At 39.3% G+C, this 17,949-nt stretch overlaps 1 protein-coding gene across 2 annotated transcripts in view; it reads right to left on the bottom strand.

Annotated features, from left to right (window-relative positions):
- Positions 1 to 3,852: 3,852 nt before the first annotated feature.
- ROCK1 (Rho associated coiled-coil containing protein kinase 1) overlaps positions 3,853 to 17,949 on the bottom strand; it is a 92,549-nt gene continuing 78,452 nt past the window's right edge. Inside the window, exons 29-33 of one of the 2 annotated variants that reach the window (XM_076329874.1) lie at positions 14,163 to 14,251; positions 12,670 to 12,748; positions 12,289 to 12,550; positions 11,306 to 11,513; positions 3,853 to 5,314 (exon numbers count right to left, since the gene is read on the bottom strand). In XM_076329874.1, the coding sequence (XP_076185989.1) occupies positions 5,311 to 5,314; positions 11,306 to 11,513; positions 12,289 to 12,550; positions 12,670 to 12,748; positions 14,163 to 14,251 (642 nt within the window). In that variant the 3' untranslated portion in view covers positions 3,853 to 5,310. Of the gene's footprint in view, positions 5,315 to 5,966; positions 7,264 to 11,305; positions 11,514 to 12,288; positions 12,551 to 12,669; positions 12,749 to 14,162; positions 14,252 to 17,949 lie in introns of those variants that run through there. The other variant, XM_076329875.1, reaches the window with a different exon arrangement.

The raw sequence follows: 17,949 nt of genomic DNA, 5'->3' as shown, positions 1-17,949 counted from the left end.
CCAGTCTAGCCATTCAGTCTAGCCATTCAGTCTTAATACCGACAGTGGTCTATATAGAGGCCATTTATTTGTGACCCCTAAATGAAAATTGAATGCTCTACAGTCTGAAGCTGCACTGCATGCATTCTTGTATGTAACCCTTAGAGGATCAGGTCTCGGGCAACCGCCGACCATTCGTTTCCAGGATTATTTGGCAAAGGCACTAGAGGGTGCTGTGCTGAAAGAGAAGAATCAGGGTTTGTAACTGCAGGAAAACTCTTCCCGACCTCCACAAGGTGAAGAACCACTACCTCCTTCTTCTTTCCTCCGAGATCGCGTAGGCCTCTTCCTGCTGTAACCCCTTTGTGCCTTTTTCCTTAAGGAGGGGATCAATAGATGCTGGTTTCCTTGAATCTTACACAAACTGACATAAGGAGTATAGAGACAAAAGAGTGCAACCTGATGTATAAATATGAAGTACAGATTACTTTGATGACATTAAAATTGTAAAAGATTGGTTGAACACTGTTAAATGCATCTTTTTTCTTGGTGAAGACAAGCCCTGAGGGAACCCCAGGCTGGGTCGCGGGGACAGCAGGGCTGCCTGCCCCAGCTGTGTCTCCGTGGCCTTTTGCAGGCCCACCCGCGCTCGGCTGCTTCCCAGCCTGAGCTGGCCGGATGCAAGCCAGCTCGGATCCGAAAGCTGGGGCTGTGTCATCAGCACAATACTGCGTGCAGGCCAGCAGGCCTGGCAGGATTCTATTAATGCTGGAAGATGGGTCAGAGCAAGTCCAGATCTGTTTACAAAAGGCTGTGAAATCCCCCGTGGCTCAGTTCTGAGGAGCACAAGTAGTAAGCGTACCCTCAGATGGTACAAGCAGGTGCTGCGATAACAGCAAAAGGCGTGGGGAAGCAAGGCAAGCCCCTTCGCAAGGCATGCTTTAGGCACCTCTGTGATGCCCATGACAGAACAAAGAAGGTAGTCTTCATTTTAAATAATCAGTCTCAGGAATTAAAATACTGCATTTATGTTTCTTGTTTCTTTGAAGGGAAAGATGTGTCATCCTCATCCAGTATTTTGACAGGTACATTTTATTTTCTGTGGGGACCATAATGTTCTTGGGAACCTTTCTATGTATCTTCAGGCTTTAAACATTTTAATGAGCGTGTATTCACAGCACAGGTAGGACCAAATCACATTAACAACTCCTGTCTTACAGATAATTGCCATGCATATTAAACTCAAAATAATCCTAGTTTTAAGTGCTTTAGGTCTGATTTTCCAGTGTCCCAATACGTTGCAGTGCTTGACATGCTTAAAGAAAAGTTCTTTTTCCTGATAAAGGCAAGCATTCCACTTTCCTGCACTGCAAGCCTTGACTGTCTCCAAATGAGCACCCAGAAAACGAGGAACAGAAACAAGATACATGAACAAAACTCCGGTGTGCACGATCTTCCCAGCACCGCGCAGGGCTGAGCGAGGCCCCAACGGAGATCACCGTGGCTGCCCTGCGCAATAACAGCTCCTACAGCCGACTTAGGGGGCCTGGGGTATGGCACAGCCCAGGCGCTCCCAACCTGAAAGCCACCGCTACATTTGATCCCTATCTCACAGCAACTACAAACTGATAAATGCAGTGTCAATAAGGTGTGACTTCTAATAATAGATGATACAGAAAATGTAATGGCAGGGTAAAGAGAAATGTACATCTGGGGGAAGGAAAAAGAACAAAGCGCTGTTTGCATTCTTTGTGTTTGTAACTAGTACATAAAAAATTCCCAGTAGAGTTCACCAGCTCAGAGGGAAGCTGAGCACCTGCTGCCCCTCCTCTCACTGCGTGATTGCTGACTTGCTTCTGGCTACAGCCTCAATGGCTGTTGCTAAATCCTGCTTGTGGGAGAGGCCGTATCCTTATTACCCAGGCTGTTTTGCTACAGTTCCCGCTTCCTTCAGTGGGAATAGGGGGGCTTGAAGAGAGAATGAAAAAGAGCAGATTTCGGCATTCTACCAATGTTAACGAACTTTCAACCTAATACAGTAATAGAAAATGGAAAAAAGGTGGAGGCAAATCAACAAAAAATGATCACGTAAGAATCTAGACGTCTCGATTTCTCAGTGTGTAAAACTACAGCTTCACCAATGTGAATGAAGCCAGGTTGACTTACGCTAGCTCTTCATAGCTTACACGTTCACATCTCTTGATGACTCTCTGTATTAGATGAGTGTAGGCAAAATGTTCCTGTAAGAGGAATCATCAGCGACAAGGGTAAAAGCTAAGCAAAATAAGAAGGCAAGAGCCGGAAAAAGTGGAGCTGTAGTGAACATAGCAGCACACTGATGATTTTTTTCTGGATGGTAAAGCTGATGCTTGCTAGAAGTTTAATAACAATTATTTTTTTCCTTGAAATATCTGTTTGCACAGTTGAGATTCTAAGCATTACTTTTCCTAACAGTAGAAACCTTTGGCTGAATTTGTTACTCAAAGTATAGCTATTCCTGTAGATAGGCACCTTGCTTACAGTAAAAAAGTGCCAACATCAGTATACCTGAACACAGAAACTGTAATTTGCATGTCTAGACTTATTACAGCATTTTAGTTGCAACTTATCCCAGACATACAAGTCAATGTAATTTTACACTTCATTATGTCTGCAGCTTCTTTCCCAAGAAAAATCAGCATTTAAAAAGAATTGCAGAATTTCAGCATTGCTAAAAAGCTATGGAAATGATAGTATGTGCCAATCTGTAGAGCAAACCCATTTTTTCCACAATGCTTCCCTCTTCCCACTAGTCATTATCTATTCATAACAGTTTTTATGCTGTTTTTCAGATTCATAAAATACAGAACTATAAGATACGACTTTTTTTTTTATTAAGAAATTATTCAAGCAAGAGTTTTTGAGCCTGTAGAGGTAGCCAGTTACACATAAAGGAAAGCAGAAGAGCAATCCAAAACCTAATCTGGGTCTGGAGAATGATAGGCCTTTTCTATTGCTCTAAATTTCCTATAATAATATATATATTTAAGTAAGATACATTTAATCACCTTACTATATTATTTCCCCTCTGGGTGAGTGATAGGAGATTAAAGTAGGTCATAATTATCCCTTGTATTGCTTTGCAAGCGAACAGTCAGTGCGACCGGTGATCTGAAAGGTAGTCTATAGTGTGCTGCATCCACACCTTTGGAAATTGCTGACATTTCTGATACAGCAAGCTCAACACAGAGGAACTTTCTGAAATTACCACATCACCTACTTCTATTTATCTATACTTCCCAGCTCTGTGACCTTCAAAGGATGTACAATCATTCACATGTAATTTGTCCTTACTTACTCCATTGTTCCACAGGCCTTGGCGGATTACCCAGGGAGATTTATGGACAGCTAGCTTCAGGGGATGCACAGGCTGTTCCAAAAGAAAAACAAACAAAAAAAACCCCCAACCCCACCAACAAAAAACACCCCAAGGTTTTTTGTCTTTTGAACAGGGTTCCCTCCCCCCAAATAAGTGGGATTTCTGCAGCTCCAAACCTGCGTCATGAAGGATGAAGCAACCACAAGGCAAGCTCAGGGTGGCGGCTGAATAATAAATATAAGTTAGGCTACTACAGCAGGCCATGAGAATAAGGGAATGAAAAAATTATTTAATATGGTATTTACTTATTCATGTAGAAGAGTAAAAAAATGTTTCAGAGTCCCCTAGGCATTATGTTGCAAATGCACATTGTACTAAAAGCTGTTGCAGTGTCTGAATGCTTAGAAAGATGTGTAAGTTGCCGTCAGGAGAAAACACCATGCCAGTCATTTTCAAAAGAGTCTTTCCATAAATTACTTTATTTCTCATTAAATGAGCACAGAGTCATTACCATATTAATAACAGATATGTTTATTATTACATATCCATCAGTGCGGCTTTCAATACCACTTGAAACATGCAAATCGTCCTAAGGACGAATCAGTTTTCCAGTGCTTCTTATTTAATACACAACTGCAAAGCCATTATAAATTACTGAGGAGGTATTTGGTTAAGAAATAAAATAAAATAAAACCATGCTGCCCATACCATGAATGTATTCCTGCTACAAAGCAAGAGTCTGACAGCATTTACTGAAATTCCTGAATTACACGGAGCTTTTGTGTTGTATGTTTTGTTTGGGGTTTTTTTTGCATTGCCTACACATCTCTTGGCTTATGAAACAGAATCAGTCTTTCTTTGTAAGAGGAATTCTCATTCAAAGATTGTACTTAATTTAGGAAATGCATCTAGCATCTACAATACTTCAACCAATTAAAATTCAGTAAAAACCACTGACATACAATAGTTTTTTAGAGGTTTCCTTTGTTTAGTTTTAGATTTCTACATTTATTGACATGGCAATAATACAATTATCTCAAATTAAGGCACTAAAAGGACAATGTAAAACCCAGTAAAAGTGTTCTAAGAATAATTTACATTTCAAACAGTGCATATATTTTTTAAATGTTTGTTAACTTAATGTATGTTATCACTTAAAATTGTAAGGCAATACATTATACAGTTATAGAAATGATGTACTCCAAAATATGCTTCCGAACTTGGTGGTTCTTTTTACTGTTAGTTTCTAATGCCTCTAATAGTAAAATAATTCAGTATGGCTTGGCAAAAATGCATAGATTAAAGGCAATTACTTGCTTCCCCCCCTTTACAAACCTGCTGAATCAGTATTTTGTAAAGCATAATGCAAAATATTCAACACTTTGATCCATTCCATAGTGGGTGGTTAGCATTAAGGCTGTTAAGAACTCTGCAGTGAAGGCACTGAAGTTCAAGTGATAAGGCTTCATTTTTAAGCTAGTTCTGCAGTCTTCAAGAGCACAACTTTTGAGTCTTGAAAGCAATTGCAGTCCTTCTCACTGAGAAACCTTCCTCCTCTACTCCGTTTCATATGCTCATCTTGACATAAATATCCCCTTCACAGGGTAAACAGTCCTTTTCTTTCACTGATACGAAGAAAGTTGGCTGCATTTCATCATGATTGACAGGCTTTTTTTAAAAATCCAAAAAGGCAGCACCTTTTTTTATACACCTAGCTAAGCTTTATTTGCTTTAACTTGCATTACATAGTAATAATTAATCTAATCTACCTTTAGGCAAACCCGCAATTAAACACCCTCAGCGTGCTTTTGTGCCAAAGCAAGGAGGAGACAGTAATAGCAATCTTAACCCTGAAGCCTGTGATAGTTATGTTGAAAGGAACAACAGCCCGTCTGCACTGCTCTGTGTGGTTAAAAAAAGCCCTGTTTCTCAGACCGCATCCCATGAGATTCCATTAAGCACTGTACGTGTGGTTAGCTGGAACAAAGAAAAAAACAGACAATTAATAACAAATGTAAAAATTAGCTTCATAACACTAGTGCGTGTTTGCCAAGAGCTTCAGTGAAGAAAATACTTTTACGTTAGCAAACTATTTTTTCAATTGACACTGTACAATCCTAAGATCATACCTACACAATCTTCCACAAACTGTTCTTAATTTCAAACAACAGTAAATGAACACAGAGATCAGACAGATGATAATATTACTGCAGCTTTACAAGTAAATGATTAAGAGTAAACAATCATGGGTGCGTTCATGGCAAATGCAAGGTGACCCTCTTTCACTTGCAGGACAAGGCAAGGCTCTCTACAGGGCTAAGAGCAGGCACATGCAGTTGCCAGAGCTCATCTGATGCACAGGAGTTTTGGTTGGTTGGGTTTTGGTTTTTTTAAACACGCATTAACTTGATCAGGTGCCCAAGTCCAAATATATTAAAACAAAACACCTCAACTGTGTTGATCCAATGTGTATAAATTAGCATACTATAAACTATGAAGTGTAGTTTCAGTTCCAGAAGCAGTACTGCAGATGCTGGCAAGTTCATCATGAAGTTCTGATTCCTATTTACTAGTGATCCTATTTAATAAGTGATAACTTATTAAAATGAGGAATAGAACTTGAGATGAACTTATACGTGAAGCTCCTTTTAATGGGTCTGATACACTTCTCCATGAAATCAATGAAGTGCTGCCTACCAACTGCAAAGAAAGGTGGATCAGCCCCTAAAGGAAATGTACTGAAATGTCTTAAAGCATGCGTTAAAGTCTGTATCCATTCGACAAAATAGTTAATGCGTGCTTACATGGTAGGACTCCATGACCGAGATCAAGTTCTGCTATATTGTCTGACAAGAGAACAATTTTCAGATACTTAGTAAAAGCTAAACATGTATATCCCATAAAAATCATCACTGCTTCTCTTACTCCCACATCTAGGTAAAGGGGTCAGGATGACAACTGCAGGGTGCAGTGTCTTGAGTCCAGAGAAGCTGATCTAACAACTGGCTGCCTCCTGAAAGGAAAAGGGCCCACTGTTCCTCCCACTTTATCACCTACCTGCCCCAAGGGGAGCACCCTCCTACTTGCCTGTCCTCAGATCACCGCACTTCTCAGCGGGCTGATCCCACTCACTAGCTCAGCAAAGTCAGTCTACATTTTTTTGATAGTCAGGAAACTGAATTGTGGACCTTCATGGAAGGGTCCAAAATGGATCATTTCAAGCACTTACCAGTGACAGAAGAGCTGGGAAGGAAGACAGAGAGAGAAAATCCTCCCCCTTAAGTAGCAACAGGCTGTCAGATTAGCTCAGCCACTGTGCAATCACCAGTTAAGTGTTCAGTATATAAGATCCATTGTAAATTATTTAATAATCTAAATTTAAACATCTGGTACATCAGAAGTGAATTTTCCTAAAATAAATCCAATGCCTCCTCTTTCTAAACATACAGGATGGAATATGTAGTGATATCAGGGCACAGGTTAGCCATACTACATCACAGCAGTGATTGTCTAGTTCATAGACACAACTAACATCAAATTTGTCTGAGAAAGTCACAAAAACATCCACAGCAGAATAGCTTCAAAGAGAAATTCCTATCTGACCTTTTTCAAATGCTTATTTGCTCAGTGTAACTCTGAATCTTTTCATTGTTCGCTCGCATTGCTCTGCAGGTGCCACGCAAGCCCCACTACATTCCAGTCAACCCAGTGGCAGCCGTCTGATGGGGACAGAGCGCGCCACAAAGCCGCCCGAGCAGCTCCTCAAGCATCAGCAAGGTGCAGGGGCTCCCCACCTGCCTCCTGAGCACATCTCCATGCAGCACGACAGGCCGGCAGCACGCACATACCTAGCACTCTTGCTGGTCAAGTACTGTGCCTCTCTAAATTGCTTATGCTTAATATGCTTCTTCCTCCATATTTGGTGCCTACAATATGCAGTGTTAAAACAGAGTGTGCTGTAAATTAATTATACGTTCTAAGAAGCTACGTCAGTATTAAACATCATTAAGAAGCAAGATTTCTAAGGTCAAATATCAATTATGTCATCAAACTCACTGATGGATTTGGGCTCAGTCTAGAAGAGTAACATAAATGTTAACTGTTTGATTCACATCACAGTCTGTTAGAAAAATTCAAGAAGTTAAAGAGATAAGATACCACGCGGGTATTAACTTCTCAATTGCCAGAAAACTTAAGAGCTTTATTTCTTCCCAAGAACCTGGAAGATCTCATTGGGTGATGGAGAAAGGTGTGAACAGAGGCTGTACACTAGGGCAGATGGAGAAAATGCAAGACTCCAGTATTCTGAACAGCTGATCCAACCTGATTCTTCAACTAGTGCAAGACGACCATCTTTACCCTTCGTCCTTCCATTCTTCAGACAGATCTGGTGCTTTCTGGACTCTTCAATGAACCACTGCAACTTCCTAACCCAACAGAAAACCACACGCTTTTCTTTTGTGGGGTTAGGGTTGGGGTTTTTTTGTTGATACGCTTTGGATTTTTTGGCTTTTCTTTAGTGAAAACATTCCTGGATTAATTCTCTGCTGGAAAATATATCAGTTTACTGTGGTACTCTGTGAAGCATGAGCTGACACAAGATAAAGTGCAGGGACGTGCAGCTCTCCTCCTTCTGGTGCTGGTGAGATATTAGGCTCACAGTATCTCTAGGATCTTAAAAAAACAGCTTTAAAGATGGTGTTTCTCATTTTAAAAAAAGTTCCTATTTACTACTTGCATATTTCTACGATTCTCTTAACACTCTCACACGACAAATGCCAACAGGATTAATAACAGAAATTGTCTGAATAACTGATCTCCCCAAACAGACCCATTCCTTTAAGAGCTACTGTAATTTTTCAAATATGTAAATCTGTTCATTCTGCAAGAGATTAGCTGCAAACTTGTTCTTGCTAAAGGCAACCCCAAACCAGCATTTCTATTAAGACAGAGTGAAAAAGAGTCAATGAATTAAGAAAATGGATTTCCTCCCATAAAAGAGTATGGATGACAGTTTCTGTGCTTTTCCAATTAGCTCTAAAACACTTGGAAAAAAGTTAAGATCTTGAAATGAAAAACTTGAGAAATCACATGGTTATGCTAAAAAAAAAAATCTATTGAAAAGCTAACAGCTATGAGACATCTGAATACCAGAGCTGTTTTGTCTATAGTAGGTTTTTAACCTCCTCCCTTTTTTTTTTTAAATTCTGCGTGTGCGTACAGATGCAAATATCCCCTTCACACCCTAGCATGAGGTGTATCACAGTAACTGCAGTATAGCTCATCTGAAGACCCTCCCAAAAATGGGAAACAAACATTGCAACAGAACTTAAAAAAAATCTGGTTATTACAGCTACCAGAGGACCTCGCAAGGACAAATGGAAAGGAAAGCACACTCAGAATACAATTCAAACAGTCTTTTGGAAAAGAAAGTCTACAACTCTAAATATCACAATGTGAAATAAAGAAGCATGCACTATCTTTACAAAGTGAACTCTACATAGGTAAGGTTTGGCAAGGGGGAGGGAAGAATCTGTATACTCAATAACAGAGGATGATTTCTAAAACGTATGATCAGGACTATGATCTTCCAAGTGTTGTTTTAGATTATTCCAGTTAATACAGCTTAAAGATGCATGCAAATGGTATATTAAAATAATTCTTTCTAACCCCATTGGCTGGTTGGTTGGGTTTGGGGGAGTTGGTTGTTTTGGGGTTTTTTTACTGTCCAAGAATGCTACCTCATCAAAAGATTCTCAGTTAATTTGGCATCTTTTTGGGTAAGCAATGTTGACTAGCATTATTTCAGTGTCGCATTTTAAAAACTCTTTTAAAACTGGATTAATGAATTTTACATTATCAGTTCTGGGGTTTTTTCCCCCAGAATTTATTGTGGGATGACCATTCAGTATCAAAATCATTCCACCTAATCCTTTTAGCATCAACACGATATGCTTTTTCTTTCAGTCTTAGGTGCTCCAGGACTCACTGAAAAATCTTACTAATCAGTAACAGAGCCCTTTAACCATTTCTAAGTACCTCTGTTATCTTTATCTGCCTGTTTAAAGGTCTGCCTTTAGTAACTAGTCTCTAGAATCCTGATTATTGTTCAAATAAATGTATCATACGATACATAAAAGCACTTCCTATTTTTCTCAACCACAGGAGTACTTCTTCAACAGTCCTATTGTAAATAAAAAGACTACGTTAAACAACAGCTATTAGTGATGCCTATTTTACCAAAAGTCTTAAAAGCCTATAGAGGGGTTTAACATTTTTCAGTAAATCTTGGAAAATTGAGGACTGAAGGAAAAATAAGTTTGGAAACACTGTGAAGCTTTATAAAAGCTTTTGGAAGTTGTCTACAAAATGTCCATTTCTCCCAAGACAAACAGTTTAACAAGATTCTGTTGTACAAGTACACACCACATAAGTACCTAACAAACATGACTGAAACCCACTGAAATTAGCAATTACTGATTTGTCTTTATTTGGTACAATACTGAAGATGCTACTATTAAGTAAGCAAACTGATTTTACAGTAATTTTTCTTAACTCAGGTTTATCACTGTGCGCTTTTCCACTGCACTCACCCTTGTTTTCAACTGATTTTTACAGTGAAGACTGTAAGGAAAAACTGCCCACCTCCAGGAAATCTCCCCACAAATCATAAGTGTTTCAGTGTTTCACAACTTAAGCTTGCTTAAGCACCAGTGTTGAAAAATGTAAAATTGCATCATGATTCAGTTATGTTCCCGCCATTTGAACTGTAACTGGCAAACTGAGACTTTGTTCAGTGTTTATGAATATGGCTTCTCCCCAAATACTCTAGCACAGCTACGTGTTCTTAACTGCTGGTCACAGATTTCTTTTTATGTCCTTCTCCTCGTGCTGTTGCATTGATTATTAACTCTAACACAATAATGCCTGCAACATCACTGTTTTTTTTATATTAACAGCTTTGTATTCGAGGCCTAAAGTAATTTTCCTGGATGAGATTATCTTGAGGGCCTTCTTCACTGAATATATTAGTATCTCAAAACTACAATCACTTATGTTTTAGTGTTAATTATGGGGACAAGAAAAATCAGCACCCTTTGTATCTTTCAGATTTTTTTCCCTACTCTCCTCTGCAGGAGGATGTTTCATGATATACCCAATGTCTCTTTACATCCACAAGTTTGCTTTTATTGCACTTCATGCAAGGAATGTTTGCAGGACATTTATTTTGGTAGCACTGCCAACCTAGGAAGACTCTTTCCCTACTGAGACAGTAGTTTCCACCTCATACTGTCGACCCAATCAGTTATTCTGGGGGAAAGGAACACACATACTGTATGAGGAAGCTAATGCAGGTTAAAAATCAGCTTACAGTAACCTAGCATTAAAAAAGCCTATTTTAAATCTTGCCCTGGTTAATGCACAGGGTCACAAACAGCTTACAAGAACAACTGCTGGGATAGGAGAAGACAGGGAATAAGCAAACAGGGAGAAAGAATTGAATTAATACTTAAGCTGCCTCACACCAAAAGAAATGGTGTAACAACAGACTTGAGAATCTGTAAGTTTCTCATTTCATGCCCATTTGCAGAAGACTTCTAGCTTACGCAAGCTCAATCAATCAATCCATGAATGACTATGTGGATCATCCTTGCAGTTAAATGCCGTTGCTGATGTATCTACTAAGCCTTGCCTTTAAACAGGAAAAAATGCAACCAGCTCCCTCACATGCATTGGCATGCCAGGCACTGCTATCTCTACAGTACCTTTCCAAATGCGAAGGACTGATAAATTTACTACAATAGCAGGAGAATTCTGTCTGTTCCTTCCTTCAGGATTTGAGCAAAGATTTAGATCAGCAGTTCAACAGTCATAAATATGGAATTATTTCACAATTTCACATTAAATAAAGATTTATAAACAGAGATTTTTTTAGTTAAAAAATCCGTAGCTTTTGTAGTTTCTCACCTAGTTTTTCCAGAAGTATTTTTAACAACTTTTCGGAATGACTGATTTGCTGAGGATCTTGTAGACATAGTTCTAGGAGAAGCACGAACAAAAGTAGATGGTGGTGTCTTAGGGATCTTCTTTACTAAATGAGTCACCCACTTCTTCTGTTCATCTTGACAGGATGCCAGTAACAACATATCTCTTGCTGAAGTTACATCGTAACTCACTATAAGGAAAAGGAGGAAGAGGATTCAGTGAAAATTAGGACTTGTTATCAAAATAAGAATTATGACATACCAGGTGTGCCACTGGAAAGAGCAATGTCACCTGTATACATACTTGTATTGGAATTATTTATATATTTTTGGAAGACAACAAACAGCACGGGAAATTATGAATATAGTTTCTTTCAACATTTGCCGCTCTGCATTAAGATTCTTGATTCTAACATTAATATTCAAGAAATGAGAAAACTTACACTAATTGCAGTCTTAATAAGCTGGAAAGTTGTGTGGGTGCCTTATGGCTGATCTCCAGAGTACATACCCCAAATACTCCGCTTCACAGGAGCACAGAGAGGAAGCCTTCACTCCAACCCATGAAGTGGCTGAAGAACCGCTCTTCAGGGTCTTAGCACAGCTTGGTGATGCGGCCACTGCATTGTCCGTAATGTGGGCCATGTACAAGGGAGAGAATGGTCTGGGAACCAAGGAGCTGCCCAGTGCTTGGGCACAAACCTCTAAGGACTCTTGTGCTCTCAGGGCCCTCAGCAGAGCCACATCAGTTACACCATCAAAGGCCTCCATACAGAGGCTTGCCACAGCTGCCTGTTCACAAGCAGTGTTAACAGCCTATTATTTTAATTGCACCTTTCACATCTAAAATCATAAAACTAAAAAGTAGAAAACTTTTAAACTAAAGTGCTTTTATTCGCGTTCGATACTTTAGCAGGTCTGGCTAAACATGCAGAAAACACAGAACGCAAAAAAACACGAGTATACCTTTGCATGGTGCAATTAATTCCTCCTTTTTATCCAAGTGGTCTCTATGGCACTTCACATGGCATCTTCGACATTCTAGGGCAGCAGGGGGTTTAAAGACATGCCAAAGAGGTTTGGCACAGGCCTCACAGTTGGCTGGAAAGTGGTATAACGTTGGAATAAATTCATGGCCTTTGTGATTTAGAAAATTTGTCTTCTCTGCCGGCTGTACTGGTTCTACCTCCAAATCCTTCCTGCATTCCCCCTCATTAGCATAGAGAATCTGAAAAAGAATACTGCTGTGTTATTGTTGAAGCACGACGTATTTTTATATACTTTTCAAAGAAGCCGCCAAACTTTTTCAAGAGAGTTAAATAGAAATGAAAATACACTTCTTTTTACCTGGAATATTTTAGGAATTTCTTCAGTTTCAGCTCTATATACATCTCCTTGAGTTACAGGCCTGACATGGAACAGCTTACTAGATTAGAAGAAACATGAATCAGAAAATGCTAAAAGGCTATGTATGTTTTTAAAACAATTATCAAAGTGCTTTGAAGTTCTTATAAAGCTTGTTTATGCAAGCAATACGATATACTTCAAGGCTGCAATATGATTTTAGGAATTAATTCATAAACCATATAGATCTTGTCTACCCAAGTAAGACCAAAACATTTCATAGCATGGAAAGAGGGTTATCTTACAATGGGTTCAAGATCCATCGTGGCAAATTTACCTGTGAAAAAGGCTTTCAAATTCTTCCTCAGAACACCAGGAAGTCTAACTGATTATTGCTAGAAAAGCTTATTGATATGCCTGGATGGAAGTAACCATATATAGTATAGTACTACTCACTCATTTTTTTACTAAATCATGTTATCAGTTGATAAACAATCAATGCCAGAAAATCACAAAAGGCAATCTGGGGCACCAGCTGGTGAAAATGCTATTAAAATTAGAACACACATCATCTTATACTGGGTCAAGACTGTAAGTCCATCTATCCCAACATCCTGTTTTCAACAGTTGTCGTAACAGATGTTTATGAAAAGAGAGTAAGAAACAGCTCAAAGAGAAAATAACTCTTTTCCTGGTTACAAGCAATTGGCAGCTTAAGCACTTCCTGAGTTAGAGATTCCTTCCAGACCACTGTTAGTCACTGATAGACCTATTCATGAATTTTAAAACCTTTTTTCAATTACTACTCTGTAAGGTCCCATAATGTCGATCAGCTGTTCAAACATCACACTCGGTCATGTATCGGTGATGGGCTTCAGTGATATTTGACACAAATTTCCTCATGTATAACCAATGTAAAGGGATCACCATTTATTTTGTCACTCTAAACAGAAACCATCTGGAAAAGTTAAAAATGCTTTGGGCTTGATCGACACTGATCCTTTCTCAGACAGCAAGAAAAAGGTATGAGGCAAGGTGATGAGACCTAAAAATCAGACAGCCAGTTCCCTATCTACCCCACAACTATCATGCCCTGCTTTAGAAAGCAGCTGTTGAAGCAACAGCTTCAGTCATTACACTGAATCATAAAAAGAGATAGCACAGTACGAAGGTTCCACTCTCTCTGACCCTTATCTGTCATAACAAGAAGAGGCTCTTCATTTCTGTAAATTCAGACCAGTCACTACAGACAGTGCCACACTATTGTGTATTTAACTTTTTCTCTAACTTTTAGCAATAGTAGCACAAAAAAAAAAGTAGTATCTTCTGTTCACAGCACCCTGAAATACAGATAAACAGACATTTTCCAACTAGTATGGGAAATTAAAAATTATTTATGGAATTTTGATTCCAAACTTCTAGATTTGTTATCAGTTATCTCACACACAATGCTCTTTTGCCAATTTGTATCCAAAACTAACAGTAACTTTACTTACTCTATATCTAGTACCATGGATGGATTAGACTGGTCCTTGTCCTTTTCATCATTGTAGAACAGTATCTTCTTACTGCTCACCACAACATACTGGAGAAAGAAAGGGTAAAAACAAGTTAAAATTGCATTTTAAAAAGCAACATTTATCCTACTGTACTCCCATATGCACATAAAAAGCCTGAGTATATTAAGGTTTTTAAACTAATATCAGGAGATATTTAAATCATCACGCAGGCAGCTATACTACTGACAGCTGTGCAATGCTACAGGCTGCAGTGACTGTGTATTGTCACTGGAGCACCCTAAAATGCTTGTGATGACTCTGGAAGTCTATCTGTACACAAACTCACAAATTTCACTTGCTACTGGCATGTTACTATGAAAATTACTGGAGTGCAGCATCTATCACTTATTGGTAAAGTTGTAAACAACTTCTCTAGTTCTAGAGACCTGCAGGACTCACTGGTACTTCGCACCAAACTACTGGTAGGCTAAAAGAGATGCTCACAGCTCCAGCTATTTCCTACACTTTCAATTTAATGGACTGGTAAAATAAAGAGCCAAAATGAATCAGCAGAAACAGAGGTCTGGTATACATTCCAAATCTAGGAATACACTGAGACAGTAAGGGAAAGGTTTGCAGAGGAGGAGAAAAGAAATGGCCATTCTTTTGCTATGTGTGACTTTAAAGGTCAAACCACACAGTCTCTTTCAGAGTGGTAGAGATGTTAAAGAACAGAAACATTTGGTAATGTGTTGATTATTTTTTTCCCCCAAGTGTTTTAAAAGTTCTTGCTCAAAATCTGCATATTATTATACCTATCCCATGCCACTGAAAAAGTGGAGTACTCCAGAATGCATGGGATTCTGGGGAATAAGCAAGAGCTACTGGGAAGGCACTGTGAGTTTTAGAGCAGGAGTGGACTGCAGGCCCCATTTCCAAGAGAATTCCCAAATGCTGAGTATGACTGCAGCGTCCACTCCCCCGCCCCAAAAAGCCCACGGATGTTGTCCTCAACCTAAAGTACACAGACACCCTTCCAGTGCTGCTCACAATCACAGAATTATAAACATTTGTTTGTATGACAGGAAAAACAAAGCAAGCTGCTCAGAAAAAAAGTTTTGTAACCCACAGGCCAGTTAAGATCTAACACCGCTAACCTAAACACTTCCTAGTGAGTTCAAGCCTGTAGAATTCACTGCCTGTTGCTCTTCACTGGGTGCTGCCAGTCCAACCTCTTTGCTAAAACTGTCCATAAGCATAAGCTCAGTGACAGCTGTGGCAGTTCTCTCCCCTGCAGTTTCATGTTTTAGAAACAACGTATTAAAAGGTACGAGGTACTAGAGAGGATTAAAAAGAGGTAGACTGACTGCTCTGTCTATATTGAGCTCCAGATTCAGGTATAATATGACCCAGAAGCAAGGGAAAGGACAGAAAAGCAAGAGAGTGAATACACAAACAGTTCATCTTGAATTCCAATTACTGGTAGGTAATTGAATGGGTTTCTGCACGATGCAGATACTGACAATTTAAGTAAATGGTGTTTACTCCTCCTACAAGAGGAGGTTCAACCTCCTTATTACGCAGGACTAAGTCTGACCTCAAAACCTAAATATGAAAGTTACCTTAAGTTTACAGAATAGTGTTTTAAAAATGTGTTGCGCAAGCTGCATGCTACTGTTGTACATCTCAATTACTGAAATGTATCTAAAAAAGCCACAAAGGGTGTTTTTCCCCCTGACTAAAAGGGCTTTCAGCCCCTCAGTCAGGATTCTTAATAGAAAGCCTGATCAACTTGAATAGGTACTGAGTTGTAATGGTATGAGCCTCTTGTGATTTTCCCCCCTGAAGAAAAAGAGTCTGTGCTTGAATTCCTTTGATCTACTTCAACAGAAAGCTAATGCCTTCTTTGTCTTTGAAGTATGCACCTCTGCCTTTCACAGACAAGAGCAAGGCCTTAAGATGACTACTATAACAAATGCAAATTCTGACTGCAATAGAATTCAGTTATCACACTGTATACAAGTCTTGGGGAAAGAACAATTTAACCTCACAAAAGAGAAGTTACGTACAACGGCCTCAATATCCTGTTGTGAACATAAAAAAAAAATCTTCTGACAGTAGTTCTGTTCTACAGTGGTTTTTGAAGGATATTTTTATCATCATCTCCACTTGGGATGAAATGATGTTCCAGATATGGCTAACCCATTTTAGTGTTAGCTTGAGGTATAACTCAACTGTTTCTTCTCAAATGAGTTTTCCACACTCACCCCTTTCTAACTTAAGCTAAATGACTCAGAGGGCACGGGGCAAAAACATCAGTGCTACTGACATTTGAGTCAGAAATGCAGCAGCTTAAGTTATAACAACTCGGACATCAATCCAATTGCACTGCTAATGCAGTTTTGCTTTTCCTTTAATTTAATCTGGCCATGCCTATATTTCAGGTTGCATACCTCCCACCAAGCCCAAAACTGAAAGCACAGGAGAATTTGGAACAGAAACACCTGAGGAGGCTGACTACAAGCCAGCTTGTTTCAGATGCAATACAGTTCAGCCAACAGAATACACATATAAGTCAACATGGCCCCTCACTACTGCATCTCACTGGTTTGAACCTCAGCTAGTTTAAGGAATCTTATCAGCATGACTCATTTTATGACAGAGGCATCCATCTGTAGTTCAAATTCCTTCAAAGTGCAAGAACTGTTATTCAAACGAGGAAAGTATGAATGGTGTACTGCCTAACATATCTTGAGGGAACTAAGTATGCCTATACTGGGCACGCCTAAAGGAGCTCAGATAGCGTCTTTCACTGGAGAAGCTGCATTTATCAGAAGTTTAAAATTTTCATCATCAGAGGATGCAAGAATAATCTCCGTTTCTAGAAGACAACCAGAAAAGTCTTCAGGAGGTATTTTGACAGGAAAATGATGCAGTATTTTAGACAATCCGGAGCAGAATAAAGCTACATGACTTGTGCCTAGGCACAGTCACTTCCATTCACGGACACTGCCCGAAGTCTGACAGCAACCTGGAGAATCAATTCTGGAACAACAGGAGTCAAGCAGCCTTAGCTATCAAACAGAACAAGTTATGGAATAGATTTACAAATAGGTGTGTTTCATGAGACACATGAAGAACATTCAAACGCTATTGGTGTTTGACTCAAATATGGCACCAGGAACATTCTTGACCTTGCCCTGTAGATTTTCTGCAGTTCTGCTAATAGGGAGACAAAGTAAAATGCAAAGAGACCAGAAACCAACTGAAAAGCATTTGAGGTATCTGTAGCAAACCCCAGGTTCCAAACTGTGGTAAGCAAGCATTTTCAATATGGCATTTGTTTGCATTGCCTCTCATCTGAGGGTCTGGGAGAATACTCTAAGCAGCCATTAGTTGAAATAGGGCAGAGCTTAACACTCGCTCTCTGCAAGCTAGAATAGGTAGCGGTTTTAACTTACAGACACATCACCAAGAAGGTCTGATATTGATGTAAAAATAGGCAGGTCTGGAACCCAAAACACTTGGGCTGTATAAAGGAGGTCATGTTAGCCAACTGAAAAATGGAGTACTTCAAAGGAGTTCAGCAGCTAAAGGCCCAATACAAACACCTCAGTGCTTCTTTGCCAGGAATTAAATACTTCTCCTTTAAATTTTGTAGGAACTACTTCTAACACTTGTAGAATGTGAATGTAGACAGGAGCATCTGAGAAGGATCTTTCAGCAGGAATCAGGAAGTTATGCTGCAAGTGTCATGAATAAACTGAGTAATTTCCAATAATGG

This window comes from Aptenodytes patagonicus, chromosome 2 (assembly GCF_965638725.1).
Source record: "Aptenodytes patagonicus chromosome 2, bAptPat1.pri.cur, whole genome shotgun sequence".
NCBI lineage: Eukaryota > Metazoa > Chordata > Aves > Sphenisciformes > Spheniscidae > Aptenodytes > Aptenodytes patagonicus.
The sequence above is the reverse complement of the archived record's forward strand: the minus strand, read 5'-3'. Positions and strand labels throughout refer to the sequence as shown.